Source organism: Mytilus californianus, unplaced genomic scaffold (assembly GCF_021869535.1).
Source record: "Mytilus californianus isolate M0D057914Y unplaced genomic scaffold, xbMytCali1.0.p SCAF_14, whole genome shotgun sequence".
In the NCBI taxonomy this organism is placed as follows: Eukaryota; Metazoa; Mollusca; class Bivalvia; order Mytilida; family Mytilidae; genus Mytilus; species Mytilus californianus.
The window spans coordinates 17,738,279-17,761,621 of record NW_026262626.1 but is presented as its reverse complement, the minus strand read 5'-3'; the positions used below and the strand labels follow the sequence as shown (position 1 = coordinate 17,761,621).

Here is a 23,343-nt window from a genome sequence, read left to right as displayed (position 1 = left end):
TATAATTTAGCCTGTATTAATGTATATTTCGTCTCCTTATGTAGACCAAAAACAACTAGTTAAACAAATAATAAATAAAACAATAATGATAACATGAAAACATTTTCTAAATGAGAATGCGTTCTTTCTTTTGAAAGAAACCAGTCAGGGTGAAAAGACAAAAATCGGAAAACAGATCAAAAAGTCAAACAAACAGTGGAAAAACCAACATAAAGGACAGATTACCAACAAAAAGGAAAGAATACCAACATAAAGGAAAAATTTTAAAAATTTCAATCATAATTGATTAACGTAAACACTATTCACATTAGTAGCCCATAAACTTTTACAGAGATAATATGACCATAAATGTTATCGACAATACTCATAGTCAGCTAGGACGGTTTCTTTGTACGGTTGAGTACATAACCATGTTCGAGTCGGGTGTTCGGTGCGGTTTCCTGAGGTAACACATATACAATTGCATAAAGAAAAGCAACAAAAAACACAAAACACAAAAAAACATAAAACAAACAACCAATGACAGTAAGAAAATAGAACAAAACAAACAAACGAACAAACAAACAAACCAAACAAATGATAGTTGTACAGTAGGTAGTATCAAGTACTTCATCGCAACAGTGTCTAGTTTTTGTGTGTGTCTGTATTCACATCTGGACTATAAGGCCATTTAAAAATATAAATACAGTTGTAGTTGAAGAAAAAGAGTTCCATTTTTGCATCATCAGTTTTTAATACCTAAAATATCAAAAGTCTATAAAAAGGATCATGACATTTCTGTAGGAAAAACTCTTAAAGTATATAACATATTTTTTCTGTTGACATAGAAGTTGTTCACCTTTGAGACTATCACTAGAAGAATCATTTTTGTGCCACTGGAATGTGAAAAGTAAAATAACAAAAATTCCGAACTCAAAGGAATATTCAAAACAGAAAGTCCTTTATCAAATTGCAAAGCCAAAAGCTCAAACGAATGGAAAACAACTGTCATAGTCCTGACTTGGTACAGGCATTTCGTTATGTAGAAAATGGTGGATTAAACCTGTTGTATAGCTAGCTAAACAACTCACTGGTATGACAGTCGCATAGAATTCCATTATATTGAAAACAATGTGTGAGCAAAAAACAAACAGACATAATAGGTAAAAATGTCAAAATTTGGGGAACAGCAATCAACATTGTATTATAATCTTATCACTATAAAAACAAACAACTATTTCAACAAAGAAAAACAAAATGGCATATCGACACACTATAGAAAAAGTACATATTAAGCAAAGATAAAAGACAAGTCCAAAGTAAAATAACACAATGGCGGGATATGTAAAAATACCGAGCCACGCCAAAAGTATATTAGCAAAAAAGAACTAAACAGTAATGTTTAAAAATATACAAGACAAAAAGAAAAGAAAAGTATAACACATAATTAAGATGATAATTAATCAGTACCTAGAATCTATACTTCAAGACCATCATGTATTATTTGTGAAGTTGATACGGAATATTTACCAACAAGGGTTGGTATCTTCAGATGAACATTTTAGGAAATATATTTATATATGTATTGGTCTCTGGTTGATTTTGTAAGAAATTTCAATCAGTAAATACTTGAAGTTTTTGTTTATTGATAGTATATTTTGAATATTTGTAAAAAGATTTATTACAGGAATGTACAAGTTTATTAGATTTCAATTTTTTTTACCAGGTAAGTTTATAACATCTAAATCTTTTCAGTTTGGTGCAATTATGAACATTGTATACATTGTTTTACTTTATACGAAACCGTTTATATAATCAACATATTGAAACACAGATAAAAAGGCGACCAGTCTTTTTCACGTACGTAACTGTGATCATGAAAGTGTAATATGTCCATGATGTTTATTAATACTTGATCATTTGAAGACCTTTTTTTATTAACCTTAAATGTCATATTATGAATGGTTGTCGCAGACAGTTTCAATAATGAGTATAAAGTATAAAAAAATGAAGTTGTCAAGGAAACAAAACATGGAGAAATGAAAATGAAATAAAGGCATCTAGATTATACAGCATTTATATTGCGATTAGTCAGTACAATTTTACTTTGCAATATCCAGTTTAAGTTTGCAGAAACTGGAAATAACGAAAGGACTAAGACTTTGTATATCAAACATGAAGAAACAATTATGTACACTGCCAAGTAATAAATACAATAAGGGAAGCCTTAAAAAGGTAAATTCAAATGGAATATAAGCTGTATACACTTTTCTATTTACAACTAAACTCCAACAGTACTTTTTATTGACTTGTGCAATCATCTACACACAATTACCTATTTTAATAAAGATGTTTTTAAAAGATCATTTCCTCATTCAAAGTCAAATATTTCAAATCAAAAGCACTAAAATTCAGCAACAATGTTTTTGGGACCTGTCAGAGGTCTCGGGTTCACGAATTGCTTTTCTTTTTTTAAAGAAAGCAACTTGTTTTCTCTTTTATTAGACATGTATTCAATGTGAAAAGGTTAATGTAACTTATCGTCGTGGGTCTACTTGTCAAATTTTGATGTTAATCATGTTTTGCTATCTCAATATTTCTAGGTGTTTCTATGTGGACTTGTGAATGTATTTTCGTCATTTTTCTGTTGAAGTATTTGCTATCCGTCTTGTTTCCCCTTTAAAATCTTCTCACTTTTGTACATGGAAATCAACTTCAATTATCATAATATTTATGAAAATTTTGAAGAAAAATCCTTTTGGTTTCCAAATTACACATTATTCGTTGTAGATAGGTTTCACCTTGTTTTAAAGTTCTCAATAGTTTCATCTGTCACGACTTGGTGGAATTTGAAAGAATCTAATTGTTCAGGAGATTGGTGGAATTTGAAAGAATCTAATTGTTCAGGAGATTGTGTATCTATATTGAGAAAATAAAGTTTTAGTTCCGTCTTTCGTATATGACCTTGGACTTAGTTATCTGTTGTAAGATCTGTTTGAAATATATCCTTTTTATTAACTTTACCAGCATTCCATGTTTTACAGTAGCATACCAATCTACAGGGGCTGCCATTCTTTGCATCAATTTAACCATAAAACAGCTTCATTGATTCTATTAGATAAGTTGTTACAAAATCATAATAGCTTCTTAATTTCTTAATATTTTTCAGACAAAACCAGTAAGGGCTTGACGTTATCAAATGTTTACTCCGAACACTTCTACTTACGTTTTGTTAAAACTGATCAGATATTGCAGGTAAGCTTTTACTGTGGTACTTCATATTCAAGAATTACTAGTTAAGTCCTTTTGTGTGCTACTATTATAATATGTTGATTTTTTCAGAATCTGTAACATACAGATTAAAAACAAAACAATTGTGATAAAATGAAAAAAGACATTATCAAGCCTATTATTTCAAGATTTGAAAAAAATATAAGATGAAGCTTATATATTTCTACCAACGTGACGTTCCAATTCAGATGAGTCTTGATGATTTTGACGTTAATCCAAGGAACGTTTCAAGCGTTCAATGTTTTATTGCTATTTGGTTAATTAATGCGATGCATATATTTACGGGATTTTGTTTTTCGGAAACATTTTTATGTTTTTACTTAATATGCGATTTAAAGTGAGAGGCATGCACATTAATATTCTTTAAATAACTATTCATTTTCAGAACTTTCCAAAAATAGTTACTTAACTCGACATTTTCCTTTGGTTATCATTAATGAATGCATACATTAACACATTACACAGGAGTTTTCTTCTTCAATACTTATCAAATAGTGAATTGACTATTTATTTTGACAATACATGTTTATGTTGTATTTCGTTTTCATTGCATTTCCTGGCAATCTTTTATACTCAGCTTTCTCTTTTTTCTACTTATATGTATATCATTTAGCGATGATTTCTTTACTGTAAATTTTCCAGAGTAGTAAAATATTTTGTAGTTTCATTTTTCACATTTTTGTATTAGAACCGTGTTATGTGATGGTATATATACTTTTGGGGCCCTTTATATGTTGCTGCTCGGTGTAAGCCAATGCTCCGTGTTGAAGGCTGTACTTTGACCTATAATGGTTTCTTTTACAATTTGTTACTTGGATGGAGAGTTGTCTCATTGACACTCATACCACATCTTCTTATATCTATTAGCTTTTATAATAACTTATATATTTCACATTTCTATAAGAATTAACCTGTAAACAAAACATATTCATGATACTATAAAAAGACTTCAGAACACCAGCATGACATTAATGACGTTTTGTGACAAAACGGCTAAATTTTGTATGTGAACCTTAAATCATATTTCCTTTAGTTATTAAACACTTTATTTTCTATAATAATTTATTTGATAAACAACCGGTATACCTATTGATTGCAACAATGTACCTTTCTAAATCCTAGGCTTTTTTCTGCTGTAGATTTTATATGTTTTGTTATCTATTTTATTTCCATTCCAAATCTTCATTTTAACACCTATACCAGTTTTTATATATACCTTCAGCATATATCAGTTCCAAGAAAAAGTGTTAAAGGTAAAGGGTTTTTGCTACAATAAAAATTATCAAGTGACCAAATGCCATCAGTTCAACGGCTGTAGGCGAATTTTAATTGATGCAAAGGGAATCGAAATATGAAAATTTCATTTGACTTTAGTTTCATTGTATCTTGTTTAAGCAGAAACCATTATGGAAGTTTGCATATCTTATATACTTGTAGAATAGTTTCCACACAAATTCGAACAGTATGCATGAAAACATGTACACGGTATACCAACCTTTCTGTCAGTTTCCCCAAGTTAACAATCTATACAACGAAATAAACAAATTATAAGCGGCTGCTTTTAAATAATAACAAATGACAGGAATGTTATTATCAGTATAACAAAGCGTGACTCAAATCTTTTCTGTATCATGTATATATGATAATGACTTTCTCCATTGTGATCATATCAATTGCAAGGAGCAGCCAACATGTTTGTCTTTCGACTGTTTTCTTTAAGTTTATCAGTTATTACGACATTGACAAGTTCTGTTGGTTCGCAGTCCGAATCACTGCTGACATGTTCAAAATTTCATTTTGAAGAAAACGTTCTGGAAAAACTTGTACGGTTTGAACATAAAATGGAACTATTCGAGGAAAAGATGAAAATGATGCAAAGTTCAATGTCATCGAAATTGGAAATAATGAACAAAATTGAAAAAGCAACGGAAACTTTAACAGAAACGATGCTCGATAAACAACTTCAATTTCAAACGAGAATTAATGATTCTTACCAGGAAATTGTTGACAACTTTAAAATGCAATCTAACAACGAAACAAAATTATATGGAGAAAAGATGAACACTTTGTTGGATTCTTTGTCCTTGAATAGTCAAGAAATCAATGAAACTGAAAAGGAACGGGAACGAAAAATAGAATCAATGCAGCGTGATTTACACGAAGAACAGAAACGTGTTAAGATATCATATGATGTGATTGTGGAGAACTTCAAAATTCACTCCAATAAGACATTACAGGAATTGATTTTACAGCATGAGACAGGTAGGGATCATTCCAGATAATTAATAAAATTTCAGTTTGATTCCTTATTTTGCGTTATCAAGATTTAAACAATAAATAAAGACATGTCCATACGTTCTATATTTTAAGGCAAAACAGTTGGTTTGCTCAAACGAATGTAATTTGAAATTAACCATTCGGCATGAAAGTCTTGCGCATTTATACCTCCCCATCGGTCCTAATTAGTCTCGATCTGAAAATGATATGCATATTCAGGATGTTTCATTAAGATCAAAGTCGTACAACATCACAAGAAGCAGAAATAAATCTTTCAATTTTCCCCTTTTCAGAAATTAACATACAAACTTCTGAAAGTGACATGCATTTTTTGTATATTTTAATAGTCAAATATTTAGTCAGTGTCCTCTTTCATTTTCGTTTTAAATTTTCAATAATATTTGTTTGCCAAAAAAAAAATGTGTTGGGAGGACAGCAATTACCCCCTATCCCCCTCCCCTGCTCCTACGCCAATGAGTATGTCTGTTTTCGTTCATATATGTGTTGGCGGCCTAACGTCCAGTCACAAACATTTCGAGCAAACTTTTAACTTACAGATGGTATAAATCAAAATAAAAAAGTAAGTTTTTTTAATTGAACTGACATTGTTCTTAAGGAGTGTAAGCAGAAATTGGTTTTATTTCAAGATGTGAATATTGTTTATTTTGTAACTAACGTTACAAATATCGTATAATGTACCTTGTTTTCCTTTAACCCGACATGTTTAATATTGTATATTTAACATTAATTGATTTGAAACTGCTGACCACCTCCGTAGTCGTAGTGTCAATTCAGTAAATGAACAAATTAACCAGAAATCTTATGACAACATTAATCATGGAGAATCATAAGCAAGAAAAGATCAAGAAAAAAAAAAATTCCTACAAAAAACATAATAAGAAAAAAAAAGAAAAACATTTATCAAAAAAAGTACAAGTATTGATAAGTCATTACTAACATCATTAGTCATGATCTGTTCTTTATACTATACTTATAGCACATGTAAGAATGAAACAGTACCGTCCGTATTATGTGTGCACTTTTTTGTTAAATACACCTACCAAGAATTCGTTTAATTGTCTGTCTTCATATTTGTTCTTCGTGTCAAACAATAAAAACAACTTCAATTTCACTTTTTCAGAGTTTAAAGAAATGATGGCGAAAAGAGAGACAGTTGCTTTCTCAGCTTACCGGCCAAGTCCACAGACATTGTCATCCGGTGAAAAAGTGATATTTGATGGAGTATGGACAAATGTAGGGAATGGATATGAACCAAGTACTGGGGTATTCAAGGCTCCACATCCAGGTCTTTATCATATGACTGCAGTTGTTATGTCATATAGTGGAACAAGTCTTGGATTGGACCTTTATCACAACAATTTGGAGATAACAAGAAGTTATCTTAGTGGCGATGGCTATAAGACAGGAATATTTGATGTTGTACTTAATCTTCAGAAGGGAGACAAGGTACATATTGAGAGTTCTGGAACTTATACAATCTATAGTAACCATCACAAGTTCATAACATATTCTGGATATAGGATCACATAGACTAAGAATGGAATGGCGCAAATCTCGTTTCTTTTGCAGCTTCTTATTTAAAGTCATATGAAACGAGTTCCTCAAAATTTTAATGTTATCGAAATTATTGAACCAATGCATGCATATATACTAAACTAAGTTTTGCATGCACGTTTTTATAGATATAAGAAGATGTGGTATGAGTGCCAATGAGACAACTCTCCATCCAAGTCAAAATTTAAAAAAGTAAACCATTGTAGATCAAAGTACGGTCTTCAACACGGAGCCTTGGCTCACACCGAACAGTAAGCTATAAAGGGCTCCAAAAATTACTAGTGTAAAACCATTCAAACGGGAAAACCAACGGTCTAATCTATATAAAAAACGAGAAACGAGAAACACTTATGAACCACATCAACAAACGACAACTATATCTATTAAACATCTATAACATAGTATCGACAGATAATGTTTCATTCAGTGGTTGTTAATCACAAGCTAGTTAACTTTCGAGTTTGTTGTCGAGGTTTACAGGATCGTGCCATTGATAATCAATAAAAACAAAGGACGTGGAAAGCGTGACAGAGAAGTGAATTTAAAGAGCCATGACATGTGTTCTTATATTTTCTATGCGTTCCTATTTGTTCATTAAACTATTCCTTAACAGTTGTTAAATGATTTGCTGTATTAAATTTGTTCTTTAAGAATCTGTTATTTATATTTACCTTCAAGGGCACGTGTGCTTACATTCTTTCATCACGGTTTTCCCCTCGCACTTGCGCTGTGGATTTGCTGAAGTTATAACGAGAGGTATCGTAGTTAAGGTCACTGCATACGGAATAATATCGGCGAATTATTGTCTGGGAAGTCAATAATTCATTATTGGTACATTTATTAAATTTTTGATAATATTAAGATTATCTTTTTAAAAAAACTTTACGTTCATTTCTTTTAAAGTAAAACTTAGCCATTCAAGTATATAAAATATCGTAGTCTTTCTTTTAATAAAAGTAAAAGATGTGCTATAAATTACCAATGCAATTACTACCGTAAAGTAAGTAACAAGAGGCCTCTTGATAACAAAAATCAAAAAAAAAATCAAAAGAGAACTGAACGAAAATAAATATGACATCCACTATTGTGCCCACTTCGTTTTTATTCATATATATATAAACCGTATAGAAATAAGTAGATAGTAGATATTGGAATTCCAGTTGCACTGGATTTTAATTATTATTTTTCAGAATTCGAATTCAATTCTACATTTTTTGTACTAGTAGATATTGTACTAGGATGATTCTACTCAATTCCAGTTTGTACTGATTTATATATAAATATAGCAAACACGGAACAATAAATAACTACAGTGTACTTTAAAGGTCAATTAATGAAACACATGTAAATATATAGTTTATTAATATATGATATTCATAATAAATTACTTTCGGTCATACACCATTTTAGAAGAAACAAAAATTAAAAATTATCCGTTGATGATTTTACAAATCATTACTAAATTAAATTTAAACTACCTCAGACAATGCAGAAATATTTGGTTATTCTTTTTGGTACGTTTAATATAAAAATAATGAGATGTGGTATGATTGCCAATGAGACAACTATCCACGAAAGCTTAAATGAAAAGGATGTAAGCAATTATAGCACAATGAGAAAAACCCATATCGTATAGTCGGCTATAAAAGGCCCCTATATGAAACAATTCAATTGAGAAAACTAACCGCCTAATTTATAACAAAACACAGGCGGAAACCGAGTTGAAATTAAACAAAAGAAATGGAACTCTTTGTTAAAGAAGGTAAAAAAGGACAAATTGGTAAATTTGAATTGTTTACATCTGTTTCTATGGGCTTTAAAAGTTAAATGAATGTGCCTAATTTAGCATTTTATGCATATTATGTATGTGTTTTAGTCCTTGTAACACTTATCAATTCAAAATTTCAAAAAGTTTTAAAATTTTAGTTTTTTTTTTATTTTTGATCAAAGTTTTAAAACATCAAAATTCCAAATTTTTTAATTTTTTTTTTTCGAATTTTGAAAATTTCACCAAAGTATTAAAATTCTAAAATTATAAACTTCGTTTCAAATTTTAATAGTTTAGATATTTAAGCAAACTTTAAAAATTCTAAACTGAACGTACAATTTTGATCATTTCGCTTTTTAAAAGTTTGAATTTTTTGATTTTGGAATAAAATATAGGAAAGGGGGAAAGGACTAAAAAGTTGATACCTGTTACAAGTGCGAAACGGAATAAGAATGGAAGGAGACGAAATGATATTTACCAAAACAAATCAAAACGAAACATTATTTTCTGAGAAACTAAATATGATAAAAATTATAAAACAAGAGGCTAACTTGTGACCTACCGAATTACTTATTACCGGGTTTGTAATAACATGAGCAACACGAAGGGTGACACATGTAGAGCAGGATCAGCTTACCCTTCCGGAGCACCTGAGATCACCCCCTGTTTTTGGAGGGATTCGTGTTGCTCAGTCGTTAGTTTTCTATGTTGTGTTTTGTGTACTATTGTTTGTCTATTCGCCCCTCTTTTGTTTGATCTACAGGGTGAAAAAGAGAAATATGTTTCTTTAAGTCTAAAAAATATTTAGTAAGACCTGATTTTGACACACTATTTTTCTCTAACTAAATGAACAATATGCAGAAATTACTTGTCGACTTTGTGATTACTGCTATTTTTAAAAAGCGAATAAAAGGAAACAGGATATTCGATTTTTGAAATAAGGGATAGTTCCGTATTTGTTATTTGCAATTTTGTAAGTTATCGTGCGACAATCAATTTTGAGCAAAATACAAGTACGCAGCCACGTCTAGTCAGAATGATGCGTGAAGAGAGAGTGCCACGCTCTCTGCACGTTACGAACCGTAACAACAACTTTTTGAGTGGTTCGTTGATTGCAAAGTTTCTGTCCATATCCAATATACCCTCATTTTCCAGTGGCGATCTATATTTGTTGACTTTCATCCTGAACGGATTTTATTACAGGACCTAACTATTGTATTTATTGACATGACATAATAAAATAAGACAACCAAAGACCAACATAATGCTAAATCAACAAAGGAAAAGTATATATGACAAAAATCAACCAAAATAATTTACCATTTAAATTGGTCACTTCAACTTTTGAAAATAATATAAAAACAAATTTTCTGCTAAAAGAGAACTCCCCGCAATAAATTAGATTACAGTAACAAAAACCTTAATCCGCCAATGTACTATTTCCCGTTGACAATAACATTTGAAGTGAATGGAATATCCAATAAAAATTAAACAACACTTGACTGCATACGTCCGAAGCGCTTTTCTTTATTTACCTACATCCGGAACGCTCAAAGCTGAATATTTGGAAGCCAAGAAAATATAAGAACCGAAACAATTGAAGAGGTGTATGGCCAAAAGGGACATTAAAATAAGCAAAAATTCATCTCAGGGAAACTTTGCCCGAGGGAGTTGAAACCTGGATTTTTTTTATAATTTATATATAAACTGCCTATTTTAAATGATTGATTGTTGGTTGCCAGTGTCAAATATTTCATGCATGTTCAGGACGATAACAAATTAACAATAAATACAATAGGTAGGTCCTGTTATAGAGTCCGTTCAGGATGAAGGTCGGAAAATTTAGATCGCCACTGGAAAATGAGGGTTTATTGGATAGGGACAGAAACTTTGTAATCAACGAACCACTCAAAGAGTTGTTGTTACGGTTCGTAACGTGCAGAGAGTGTGGCACTCTCTCTACACACTCCATTCTAACTGGACGTAGCTGCGTACTTGTATTTTGCTCAAAGTTGATTGTCGCACGATAACTTACAAAATTGCAAATAACAAAACGGAACTATCCCTTATTTGAAAAATCGAATATCCTGTTTCCTTTTATTCGCTGTCTTAAAATAGCAGTAATCACAAAGTCGACAAGTAATTTCTGTGTATTGTTCATTTAGTTAGAGAATCAAAGTGTGTCAAAACCAGGTCTTACTAATTATTTTTTTGACTTAAAGAAACATATTTCTCTTTTCACCCTGTAGATCAAACAAAAGAGAGACGAAAGATAACAGAGGGATATTCAAACTCATATGTCGAAAATAAACAGACAACGCCATGGCTAAAAAAGAAAGACAAATAGACAAACAATAGTACACAAAATACAATACAGAAAACTAAAGACTGAGCAACACGAACCCCACCAAAAACTGGGGGTGGTCGCAGGTGCTCCGGAAGGGTAAGCAGATCCCGCTCCACATGTGGCACCCGTCGTGTTGCTCATGTTATTACAAACCCGGTAATAAGTTATTCGGTAGGTCACAAGTTAGCCTCTTGTTTTATAATTAGTTTTTTCAGAAAATATTGTTTTCGTTTTGATTTGTTTTGGTAAATTTCATTTCGTTTCCTTCCATTCTTATTCCGTTTCGCACTTGTAACAGGTATCCACATTTTAGTCCTTTCCGCCTTTCCTATATTTTAATCAAACATCAAAAAATTCAAACTTTCAAAAACCGAAATGATCAAAACTGTACGTTCAGTTTAGTATTTTAAAAGTTTGCTTAAATATCTAAACTATTAAATTTTAAAACGAAGTTTATAATTTTAAAATTTTAATTATTTGGTGAAATTTTAAAAATTTAAAAAAAAATAAAAAATTGAAATTTTGATATTTTAGAACTTTGATAAAAAATCAAAAAAACTAAAATTTGAAAACTTTTTGAAATTTTGAATTGATAAGTGTTACACGGACCTTTTGTACTTGTACCAAGTCTTTCAAAATTTTTGGTTCGGATCATTACTAGTTAGTAAAGTAAATCCGTTAAAAGAGCTTCGGACGCACACAATTTATAAAATGTTATTTTCATTTAAGGGAAATGGAACCCTATGTCCTGTCAATGACTGCTGCTGTCAGTCTAGAATTGTTTCAGAAATATTTAATCCCAAAAGACTTAGTGTATTTATCAGTAAAATTTATAAAAATGAAGAAAAAATCAGAATTTGCTCCGGGTGCCATCCCTTGGCGATGAAGAAATCTTTATCTTTTTTTAAAATTCCAGGGATTTGTTGATTAAATTACTTATGTGCATTGATCACTGAATAACGGATCCCCATCCAGACCCTCTTATATATTGTTTTCACATTCGGAAATGTTCGTATAGTTATTTCAAAGTTTATTTCATCAATCCTGCAGATCGGTGACAAAATTGTGGGTTTGATGATAAAAGCACCAAATTTGACAAGGTAGTTGTGCTGAGTGTTTAGAACAATACATGCTATGGACCAACCTTGAAATTTCAATATGGCGGCTTTTTCCTAGATGGCCGCCATCAAATATCAAAATCAACTAATTTCACTCATTCAAAGTCAAATGTGGCATGGTAGTAGTGCTGGTTATCTAAAACAATATTAGCTATAGACCCACCTTGTAATTTCAATATGGCGGCTTTTTCTAAGATGGCCGCCATACAAAATCAAAATCAAAAATGTTCATTCAGATTTCCGGTCAAATTTAGCATGGAGTAGTGCTGGGTGTTTCGAACAATATTAGTAATAGACCCACCTTGAAATTTCAATTTGGCTGTTTTTCCAAGATGGCCACCATTAAATATCAATTTCAAAAAATATTCCTCATATACGGTTACAAAGTGTTTCGTTTTGACGTACCTTCAGGTAAAAATAAGTGCCCTATAATAACATATGTATGCCACATTTTTATAATAAAGCCAAACATCAGAGAGGAAAGTATAGAAAAACGTAACTACGGTACTTTTCTTGCGTAACAGTTGTCTACAAAGAGGGATCGCGTAAAGACACTGGCGTTATTCCAAGACTTGAGCTAGACTTATCTAGAATGTAAACTTCTCGACTCAAACAGTTTTCTTTATGATCAACTGGAAGAGGACATAGTAATGATGTAAACATAAGCGTACCTGTAGTAGTCTCAGTCTTGCCAGGCTATTAACAAGGCAGGTGCTTGCCTCTTCTGTGTTATTATTTTGGCGTTAAAACAGTCAACCGCAACAATCTGCATGTATGACAACGATATCGATACATTAAAATGCTGCACATACGGGTAGTTCAAAAAGACAGGATGTAGGCAAAAGTCTTTTCCCAGTCACTAAAAACATAGGTTGATAATCTATTAGCCAAATATTCAGATGTAGACGAGATATTCTATTGATGTAAATACGACGCAAACCATTTCAAAGTTACTTCTGATTTACTTCTCTATTCTTCTTTATTATTGCATTCAACTGAACTAAAGCAAATTCGTAATGTATATAGGCATTCTACTGCTACAAACCAAATATAATCATGAGTTTCAAAATTACCTCGAATATGTACCATTTTATGGACATGCACTCTGTCAATTGTCTGACCAGAAATACATTTTTGCCAACCTGGTATAATTAGTCAATTGTGCAACTATATCCTTACATGGTATAAATAAATCAATTAACCCTTGTGATCAACCGTTTTTTGCTTTTGCGAAATCGGAACAGTGGAACTGGGCAACATATTTTAGCAGAACCAAGAGTAGTTTAGATATTAGGCCTTCAAATTATATATTAACATCTCCCTTCTTATAGTAACAACGAAACCAAATTAACTGCAAAGGCTGGACATTGACCAATGAAGGTTGATATTTAGGTCAAGGTAAGAGTTCGTGTTATGCCTACATGTTCACTTTACAATCATTCTACGCATACAATCTAAATGAGCTTTTAATTACGAAGAGAATTTCTGATATTTATATCACATTGACACAAAAAACTTAATGTCCAACAATGAGCCTTAACTGAGGTTAACAAATAAAAGACATTCATAAACAATGGTCCAGAATTTAAAACAAAATCAACCAATCTCTTAAAGAAGTCTACACACCATAATTCATGACAAACACACTTTCCTTGATTCTTATTTTTATTCGTGTGATGAGAGATGTTCGAATTGTGAGTTTGTACTATTTGCATTTTCCAAAAAAGACCACTTGATGAATTTGGTGCATTCAAAGCTCTTTACTGTATTTACTTTCATCAAGATTGCTCAACCTTAACAATTAAAAGCCAGTGAGTAATAAATACATGGAAAAGTTAAGAGCTATACAACTAAAAGGGACCTAAAAAGAACAACCAAATTCATCTAAGGTCAACTTTGCCTGTCTCTATAATTTCTTAATACATCAACCAGGAATTTAAGAATAGTATGTTATAACCATGACTGGACATGAAACTAAAGGCTCATAAGAGCTTGAATCACTCACCTGGCAAACACATGAAATTTTAACCTTTATTGCAATATTTTAGGTTTGCTTATCTGTACTAATTTAGCTTGCTATTTTGCTGTTTTCTCTCTATCTATATATTATAGTTTTAGTTTTGAAGAAAATATCCAAAAAGTAAAAATGCATAAATATTGTGATTAACAGGAAATAACTCCATAAAGGAGTCATGAATGTTTTTTGTCAAGCATAATTTGTCTCTATCTTTTATAAACTGGGTGGCCATAGAAATGCAACATTTCATATTTGAAGCCCCCTTTTGTTCCTTTTTGAGTAACAATTCAAAATTTTCTTTTAATGATTTTTCAAGCATTTGGCTACATGCCACTTTAAAAGTTTGGTCTCAGATCAACTTTTTTCCTTTCTGAAACTTGCCACTATATCTATGGGGATCAAATTCAAAACTCATAAATTTTTATCCAAATGTGATATAACATTAAGCCAAATTCAAAGGAAAATTGTTAATCTACATTACTGTAAATTCAGAAATTATTGCGATGTTTTTATTATTGTGAAAAATGCGACAGGGTTATAATCGCAATAATTTAAACTCGCATTTTGAAATTTTTTATATGAATTAAACAGGATTTTTCACAAAATCACAAAAATTAAAATCGCATTTTAGCCTAAAGTGACAAAATCGCAATAATAAATGCACGCAATAATTTCTGAATTTACAGTACTTTTTAATAAACTTTGCAATAGGAATAGGGTTCATTCTGATGGAAATTCAAAAAATATAACAGCTCTGGCTTTGCAGTCAAAATAAAAATTTATGATTATTGTACTTATACTCAGAATTCAACCTATCAAAATACTTGATTTGGAGTTTCAAGCACAAATATTGTACTCCGAGTACGTTGTAAACTTTTATGACCAAGAGCCCTGATATTTGCTTAAAATGCTTTGAAGTCATATGCTAAGAAGTCCTTAAAATCTTAGAAAGATTGATCAACTTCCAAATAAGATTTGTCAGCTTGATTTTTCATTACTGGTAAATGGAAATTACATTTAGGGTTTGCATTTCTATGGGTACTCAGTATATAGTTTTCAAAATAATTTGCAAAATCATAAAAAAAATAAAATTATAATTTAGTGCCCATTATTCCAATTAGAAGTAAACTAACAATGATCATGTTGAAATATTTGTAGATTTTATCCTGGTAATGTTTTTGCTCTATAGAGTTTATAACTATAATTATAGTTTTCAAGAAAAAGGCAAAAACCCACAAAAACTCAATTGGTCCAGTGGCGAAAAGACTTAAAAACAAGTTTACATCAAAAGAAGACAATAATGAGAAACTTCAAGAGATAGCACTAGTTAACATGGCCCATTCACACTAGATGTGCTAAAATCAAGGAAAAACAAACTGTCTGGACACCTTAAAATCATTCTATACTCATAATATAATTGACCTATTACTTACAATAAACTGTTGACACAGAGATATGTCTCAATAGACCCGGACTGAGGGGGCGGGGCCAAACAATATTCATGGAAATAAGATAAGCCAATGCTTATACAAATGCATACCAAATATCATTGACTTATCATAAGTGGTTCCCTTTAACCTGACCTAATCACAAACTTTAACAAATTGTTGACACTGTCACAGCTGAGGGAAACGGCATACATAAGCTTGCTGTTTGACACAGTCAAGGCAAGACAATAACCTTATTTCATCACGAAAACTTAAAATTGATTGAAGAACTATGAAGATTAAGTCCAGGACAGATGATCCTTGTTAAACTGACATGTTAACCTTTCAATCCTTCTATATAATAAATATACTTGAACTTTACAACACAATTTTAGACCAGATATAGATGACCTATTACCCAAGCAAACTAATATTAGCCACATTTACTCCTTCCTTAAATCAATGAAATTAATTTATCAGATGAGGATTGGAAACTATTTTTTTTTTAAATATTATGTTTAAACAAAACTGAATATATATCATGTATATAAAATGTCATTACATTTCAAACATAATATCATGGAAGTTCAATTTTATAATCTTTTCATGTACATAAACATTAAATTGTTTGTTTTTTTTTTTAATCGCCATTCAAACATGGTTGATATTTCTGAAAAAAATCTCTAAAAGTTCTGAAAGTTCCAATGTTAACAACAATAAAAGGATCTGTACCTTAAACCTTTACACAGTTAGGCCCTTGTACAGCTCCTGATGGAAACCAAAATGAGACAAAAAGTAAATGTAAATAAAACTGATTTATTAACAGTTATAAGTACATGTGCAGTAATTGTGCATTACATGTGCAGAATAACTGTAATGTCAAGGTAGCACTAGTTTTGATGATGAAATCATTAGAGCATATTTCAGCGTAAAGATGAATGGATGATTTGAGATTTAATGTTAATGTCAGATCAGAGTTATTGATCCATTCTCTCATCAGCTTGAGGTTCTGCAGGTTGTGGATCTTGACCTTCACCTTCACCACGGGCCTCACCTTCACCTTCAGTTTCCATGGCAGCCTATGAAAAATACAAAATCAAATTGATTACTAATTACAATATCCTTAATTATTGGGTTTGTGTCTCAATTGAATTAAAAAACTTTTTCCAAACATCATTGTTGATTATAAATTGCAATATCATCTATCACTGTACCTTTATCATGTTTATAATTGCAGTCAACACTCATGACACTGAAAGAACATTGTAAAATTAAATCAATGTGTTTCCTATCTGTAATTGTATCATAACAAATATCAAACAGCAATTTCATTGATTAAAAATAATATGTTCTAACAAATGGACTGATGATGCTTATTAAAAGTGCAAAAGAGGGACGAAAGATACCAGAGGAACAGTCAAACTCATAAATCGAAAACAAACTGACAACGCCATGGCCAAAAATAAAAAGACAAACAGACAAATAATAGTACAGATGACACAACATAGAAAACTAAAGACTAAGCAACACGAACCCCACCAAAAACTGTGGGTGATCTCAGGTGCTCCAGAAGGGTAAGCAGATCCTGCTCCACATGTGGCACCCGTCGTGTTGCTTATGTTATTATAATTACAAATCCGGTAAATAGTCTAATTCGGTAAGTCACATTTGAGAAAAGGGAAGGTATTGTAGTTACGACATAAGGAACATATCCGATATCATCTGTGAAACGGTTATTCCATAACTGTCAACCAACTCGTGATGGCGTCCATAAAACTTTCGAAGGGATGATTTCAACTTCACCATTTGGAACTCTTGGTTTAATAGCTTCCTTGTGAGCAGCAATCCTCTATCAAGGAAATCATGATAGGAAACACAAGCCCGGGAATATCGTATCAATTGGGAGATATATACTCCGTATGCAGGCGCTGCTGGAATGTTGCTACATAGAAATGGAAAGTTCACAATTGGGAAGCTGAAATCATCTCTTTTGTCGTAAAGTTTTGTTTTCAACCGACCCTCATTGTCAATTTCTAGATGTAAGTCAAGATATGAGGCAGACTTAACTGTATCTGTAGTATCCTTTATCTCTAGATCGATGGGATAGATTCGTTCAACATAGCTATATATATATATAGTCACCAAATTTTGTATTATTTAGCGAGAGAACATCATCTATATAGCAGAACGTAGAGTTAAAGGACTTTTTATCTTTCTTCCTAAGAAGTTCCTGTATGAAGTCTGCTTCATAATAATAAAGAAACAAGTCGGCAAGAAGATGGGCACAATTGGTTCCCGTTGGAATTCCAACAGTCTGTTGAAAAACACGTCCTCCAAACGTAACAAATATGTTGTCAATCAAGAAATCAAGCATCTTGATAATGTCAGTTTCAGAGAATTTTTTGTTTGAATCAGAGTGATTCTTTACAAAGTAGGATTTATCCCTCCCCAAGACAAGATACTTGTATTTACGTTCGCCATTCTTTTTAATGAAACAAAGTAATACCAACTCTTTCAATTTGTCTTTTAGTTTGGAATGGGGAATACTTGTGTAAAGTGTAGAAAAGTCAAATGTTTTAATACTATTGCAAGATGAGAGAGTCTTAGATTGTATGTACTCTAAAAGATCTTTGGAATTTTTAGTATCCACACCTGATTCACGCCACCTCTAGAATAGGCAGTTTCACAATAACTTTGGAGCCCGGCTTTGATTGCTGATAAAATAGATGTTAATAATTTAGAAAGAGGTTTCGTGGAGCACTTGGAAGACCCAGCAATATACCGTTGTTTGTAAGGACACTTATGTAGTTTAGGTATCCAATACAGTGATGGAAGATCCAGTTCTTCATCTTTGGTTGAAATTCCAAAGGAACATAGAACAGACCTATGATTATCCAGGATTTCCTCTTTGGTAAGTGTCGTGAGGGTATATGTTGAGTTTCCAAGTGAATTGTCAATACCTAATTCATTTATCAAGCAGTTTATGTAATGATATTTACACACAAGAACGATGTTGTTTGGGGCTTTATCTGCGGGGACAACAACATATTTGTCATGGAGGTAGATCAAGTGTTTTGCAACATTTGGGTCTTTAAAAATTGATGTAGCGTGGGTATTGATATGCCCATTTAGTTTCTTAATTCGGATTTGTATCAACGACCTCACAGCCTTAATCCATTCGGAAAGAGTATCTACGTCTTCTTTCTCGCGTTTTGCCCATTGCCTGGCATAATCCTGGACTGAATCCATCAGTATTTTGAAGTTGTATTTCCAATTGATGGATTTAGGCTCACGATATTTCGGACCTTTGGATAACAAATTTCGCAGGGAAGTGTTATTGACAATGTTGAGGTCTCCGGTAATAACGTGGCCAGCCGGATTATATGTGAATTGGGAACTAGCACAGGTGCAATCAGGAGGTTTAGACTTGAAGTCGTCAATGTTGAGATCCTACAAAACGTGTTTGTAATTGAAAATTTTAGTTGCAATTGGTTTGGTATAGGTATAAGAAATTATTGGTACAGACTGATCTTAAAAATAAGGAGGTATTTTCGTCTGAACTAATTTATGATGAAGGATATTGCCTAAGTTGATGCCATCGAGACCTTTGTTGGCAAAAGAAAGTTTAAGAAATGATCTTTTCTCTTTTTCATCTTTTCCAATGCGAACTGGTTTGAAAAGTCTGTGACTTGCAATATCCGAAATGATAGCTGTAAGTTTGTATTGGTTTGAATGAGGGTTTGTAACAGTGGTTTCCAAACATAAATTGAACAGAGAATGAAGTTTTGAAAGGGGTAATGAATACAGTTTCGTGCGAATGTGATGAATACCTAATGGCTTTTGTATAAATGGCAGCAAGTCATTAATAGAGACATCATGCAAATTAGGTGATGTATAATGACGATGACCATGACTGCGTCTACGTCGAGGAGTAGAGTTGAAAATATTCATCACATTCACCGAGCCACAGGAAGGACTTGATAGAATACCTATACCATCATTTTTGTCATTGCAACCATATGGTGTTGCAGTTCCCAATTTTCGAATCCAGTAGTCCTCTTTTTGTCTACGGAGAGGCGTTGCAAGTTGAGGATTGTTAGTCTTGTGGTATATTTTTTCGATAATACGAACTGTCATAGAAACGATGGAATGATCAGGCTGATTAAAATGCTGGTACAGAATGTCGTATGCATTGAGGTTGATATCTGATCTATGGCCGCACATACATTTGTTTAGCCTTCCTTTCGTTTCACCGACGTAAACCAATCCACAAAGGTTACACTCTAATCCGTAGACAACATTTATAGATTTACAATTCAGATCATTGTAACTTCTAGTAAAGTAAGACTTTTTAGTTAAATTGCTAGTGAATTGAGCGTCTGTTATTAAAATTTTGCAGCCATTAGTTCCACATTTCGAAATGAGACAGTGTTGTTCAGAGTCATCAAAATCCAAAATGTCTTTAAGGAGAACTGAACATGGCTGTGTATGTGTACTATTGCTATTGTCACTAGTATGATGATCCGAATGAGTCATGTTTGGGATATTTGTCATGTCTGGTGATGAGGGGACACCTGCCTTATCAGACGACACCGTGTCCATGGTGACGTCTGTTTCGGACCTTTTTATACTGGGCAAAGTCCGAGCCAGTATCCTGTTAGATCTTTGTAAATTCATGCAATTTTGCTACTGGGCCGATGATGTCCTCGGGGACAAAATGTCCACCAGCAGAGACATCGACCCAGTGGTTATAAAAGAGGGACGAAAGATACCAGAGGAACAGTCAAACTCATAGATCGAAAAATTAGTGTTTCCCCCAAGCATGTTTAGCATGGATAGACGCCATGCCCTTTTTAAATGACGCCATGCCCTTTTTTTGTCTTAATAAATGACGCCATGCCCTTTTTTCACTTCTTTGGATGACACCATTGTCTCAAAAATGCCCTTTCTTCCTGTCTTCATGTTTCTGACAAGTTTATGACCCTCAGCTAATTAACATTTACAACAGGTGATATAAAGATGTGATTACTGTTAATCCGCTTATCGCCATCGGATGGGTCACTAATCCGTTAATTATTAATAAACCTCCTAATTGACCACCATAATAATTTTCCCCAGTAAAATCAGTCAGTCAGCATTTTAATTTCAATATTTCTCAAGGCCAAGATCACAATTTGCAGTTGGTTTGTCGTAGTTTCATCATTTGAACATAAATGTTTTCCCCCGTACAGTTCGCTTTTTAATTTCAATATTTTTAAAACTATCACAATTTGCAGTTCGTTTGTCACAGTTTCGTCAAATGCTCGTATTTTCGTGATCTTTGGTTTAAAACGTTCAATTTCGATTAAAAAGATAGAACTTTATTCAAAACATTCAGAAAAGTTTTCACGAGTCAAACAGGTGCTTCCTGTACTGTTTACTATATACTGCGCGTGCGTGAAAGTATTCCTGTGAATTTGTAGACACTAAAACGTAAAATACGAAATAAATTTAGTTTAAAATAAATGAGAGAGACAAATATAGTTCTTAATAAGCAAATCAAATACAATAAATGATAATTTACTGCCTTTTTTTTTAAAAACGAACCAATCCGTAGATGAATCCGGATTCATTCTGAATTTATTATCTACTTGTCACTTCCCATTTACATTTCATTTGTAAATCGAAAGAAAAGGTGATCAATTCTCGATTAATTTACAATTTACAGTTATTAGAATCGTTCCAATAAGAATTTGTACAAATCCTTGGTTCCAACTTTATAGAAATGAATTCTAAAAACCGATCTAAACGTTTTATAAGGATAATGATTATGCAGTGTAATAGTCTTACAAAGTTCTACAAGTTCATTTATACTGTGAATCCTGGTTTAAAAAAAAGGGGCCCAACTTTTGTTGAACAGGACTGTCCCCTGAAACTAATTGAAGTGAAATTTTGAACTAGATTTTCAGATCTTATATCCTAATCTTCATATTTAAGTGCCACATCAGTCAAATCATGTAATTACTGCCTAGTAAATTTATGCCTTTAACCTTAAAAGTCTGACAAAGATCTATAGCTAGTAAGATACATATATCCTTGGTCCCTTGCTTTTACCCGAAATAATGTTGATTTTCATCTTTATTTAAAGATGCATATACAATATTATTTTGAAACAATACACTTGCTATCTTGAGTTCTGATTCCATCAACAACTGCCAGTCCATACTCTACCAATGCAATATGACAATTTATTGCCTTTCTTGTTTTCAGCATACTGTAGGTGCCCCTTTGTTAATTTTCCATACACTGTAGGTGCCCTTTTTATAAATTTTTGCGCGCTCTAGATGCCCTTTTTCAATAAAGTTACCATGCCCTTTTTGTGTGATAGGGGAAACACTAAAAATGAATATTAATAAGTCTTTAGCAAATTCTTTCCTTTAACAGTCATGACAGTTTTGATTTTTTATCATGTAAAAATTCCTAAAATTAGACTGGATTCCCTCTATTCAAAATGCAGCCTCCTCAACTATATATAGCTACCTTCTAAATTTCTGAATTTGCACCTGTAGTTTATGCAGTGGGTCTATCAGCACTTTTTAACTGTATTTCATAATCATTTCAAGAAAGCATTGATGATAACATAATCCTTGGGTAACCTTATTAAAATAACTGCATCAAAAAGTTACCCGAAACAAAATCTAAAGTGAAAAATCAAGCATGTATTTACCTACACCTTTGATTCCAAAATGACTAGATGGGGTTTAGACTTGAGACAAGGTCATGTAAATCTTAAACTTGGTACTTGACCTTGGACAGTGACCTTTGAATCAATGGGGATCTTCCTTTTATTATATGTGATCATATATCTAAGAATGGTTGCAATCCCATATGTACTATTTGAATCATTATCTGGAAACTACTTTGACTGCATAAATTTCAGTATACTTTTAGTAGCTCAGTCCTTGACATTTGATTAGTGACATCAAAAGTAATAGGGATCTTCCTCTCATTATATGTAACCCTATATTTAAGAAAGGTTTAAATCCCATATGAAGTATTTGATTTAGCATCCAGAACCACTTTTCTGCACAAAGTATTTTTTTGGTCATATATAATATCTTAGAGTGTGGTTGCTATCCCATATGTACTATAAACAAGGAATTATTTGAATCAGGAATAATTTTGAATTCTGGAAAATTGATAAGAAATGTATGATGAAAACTTACCAAATTAACACGATTAAGAAGGGTTAGCCGTGCATGACTGGCTAAAGGGGGTTAGTTACTGTAAATTCAGAAATTATTGCAGATTTTTTCGAAATCGCAAAAGTTGCAATAATTAAACTCGCATTTTTGTCCATTATTGAAAAATCGCAATAATAAATGCACACAATAATTTCTGAATTTACAGTAGTTCATATTGAAATATTAGTGAAAGTGAAATGACATGGCTAACCCTATTTAATTGGGTTAGTTTTCATCATAAATTTCTAAGTAATTTTCCAGAATTCAAAATTATTCCAGATTCAAATAATTTTAATCTATTTTGAGATATTTTGGATTCAC

The 23,343-nt window shown here is 32.2% G+C and overlaps 2 protein-coding genes across 2 annotated transcripts in view; one reads left to right on the top strand and one right to left on the bottom strand.

The window, feature by feature from the left end:
- Window positions 1-4,899: 4,899 nt before the first annotated feature.
- LOC127724314 (uncharacterized) lies at window positions 4,900-7,940 on the top strand. Its single transcript, XM_052231246.1, has 2 exons — window positions 4,900-5,532; window positions 6,689-7,940. The coding sequence occupies exons 1-2, from the start codon at window positions 4,962-4,964 to the stop codon at window positions 7,096-7,098; spliced, it is 981 nt and encodes a 326-aa protein (XP_052087206.1). The 5' UTR covers window positions 4,900-4,961; the 3' UTR covers window positions 7,099-7,940.
- An 8,657-nt stretch (window positions 7,941-16,597) lies between these two features.
- LOC127724315 (proteasome subunit alpha type-1-like) overlaps window positions 16,598-23,343 on the bottom strand; it is a 39,543-nt gene continuing 32,797 nt past the window's right edge. The window contains exon 11 of the mRNA XM_052231247.1: window positions 16,598-16,878. Coding sequence (XP_052087207.1) covers window positions 16,777-16,878 — 102 coding nt within the window. The 3' untranslated portion in view covers window positions 16,598-16,776. The remainder of the gene's footprint in view (window positions 16,879-23,343) is intronic.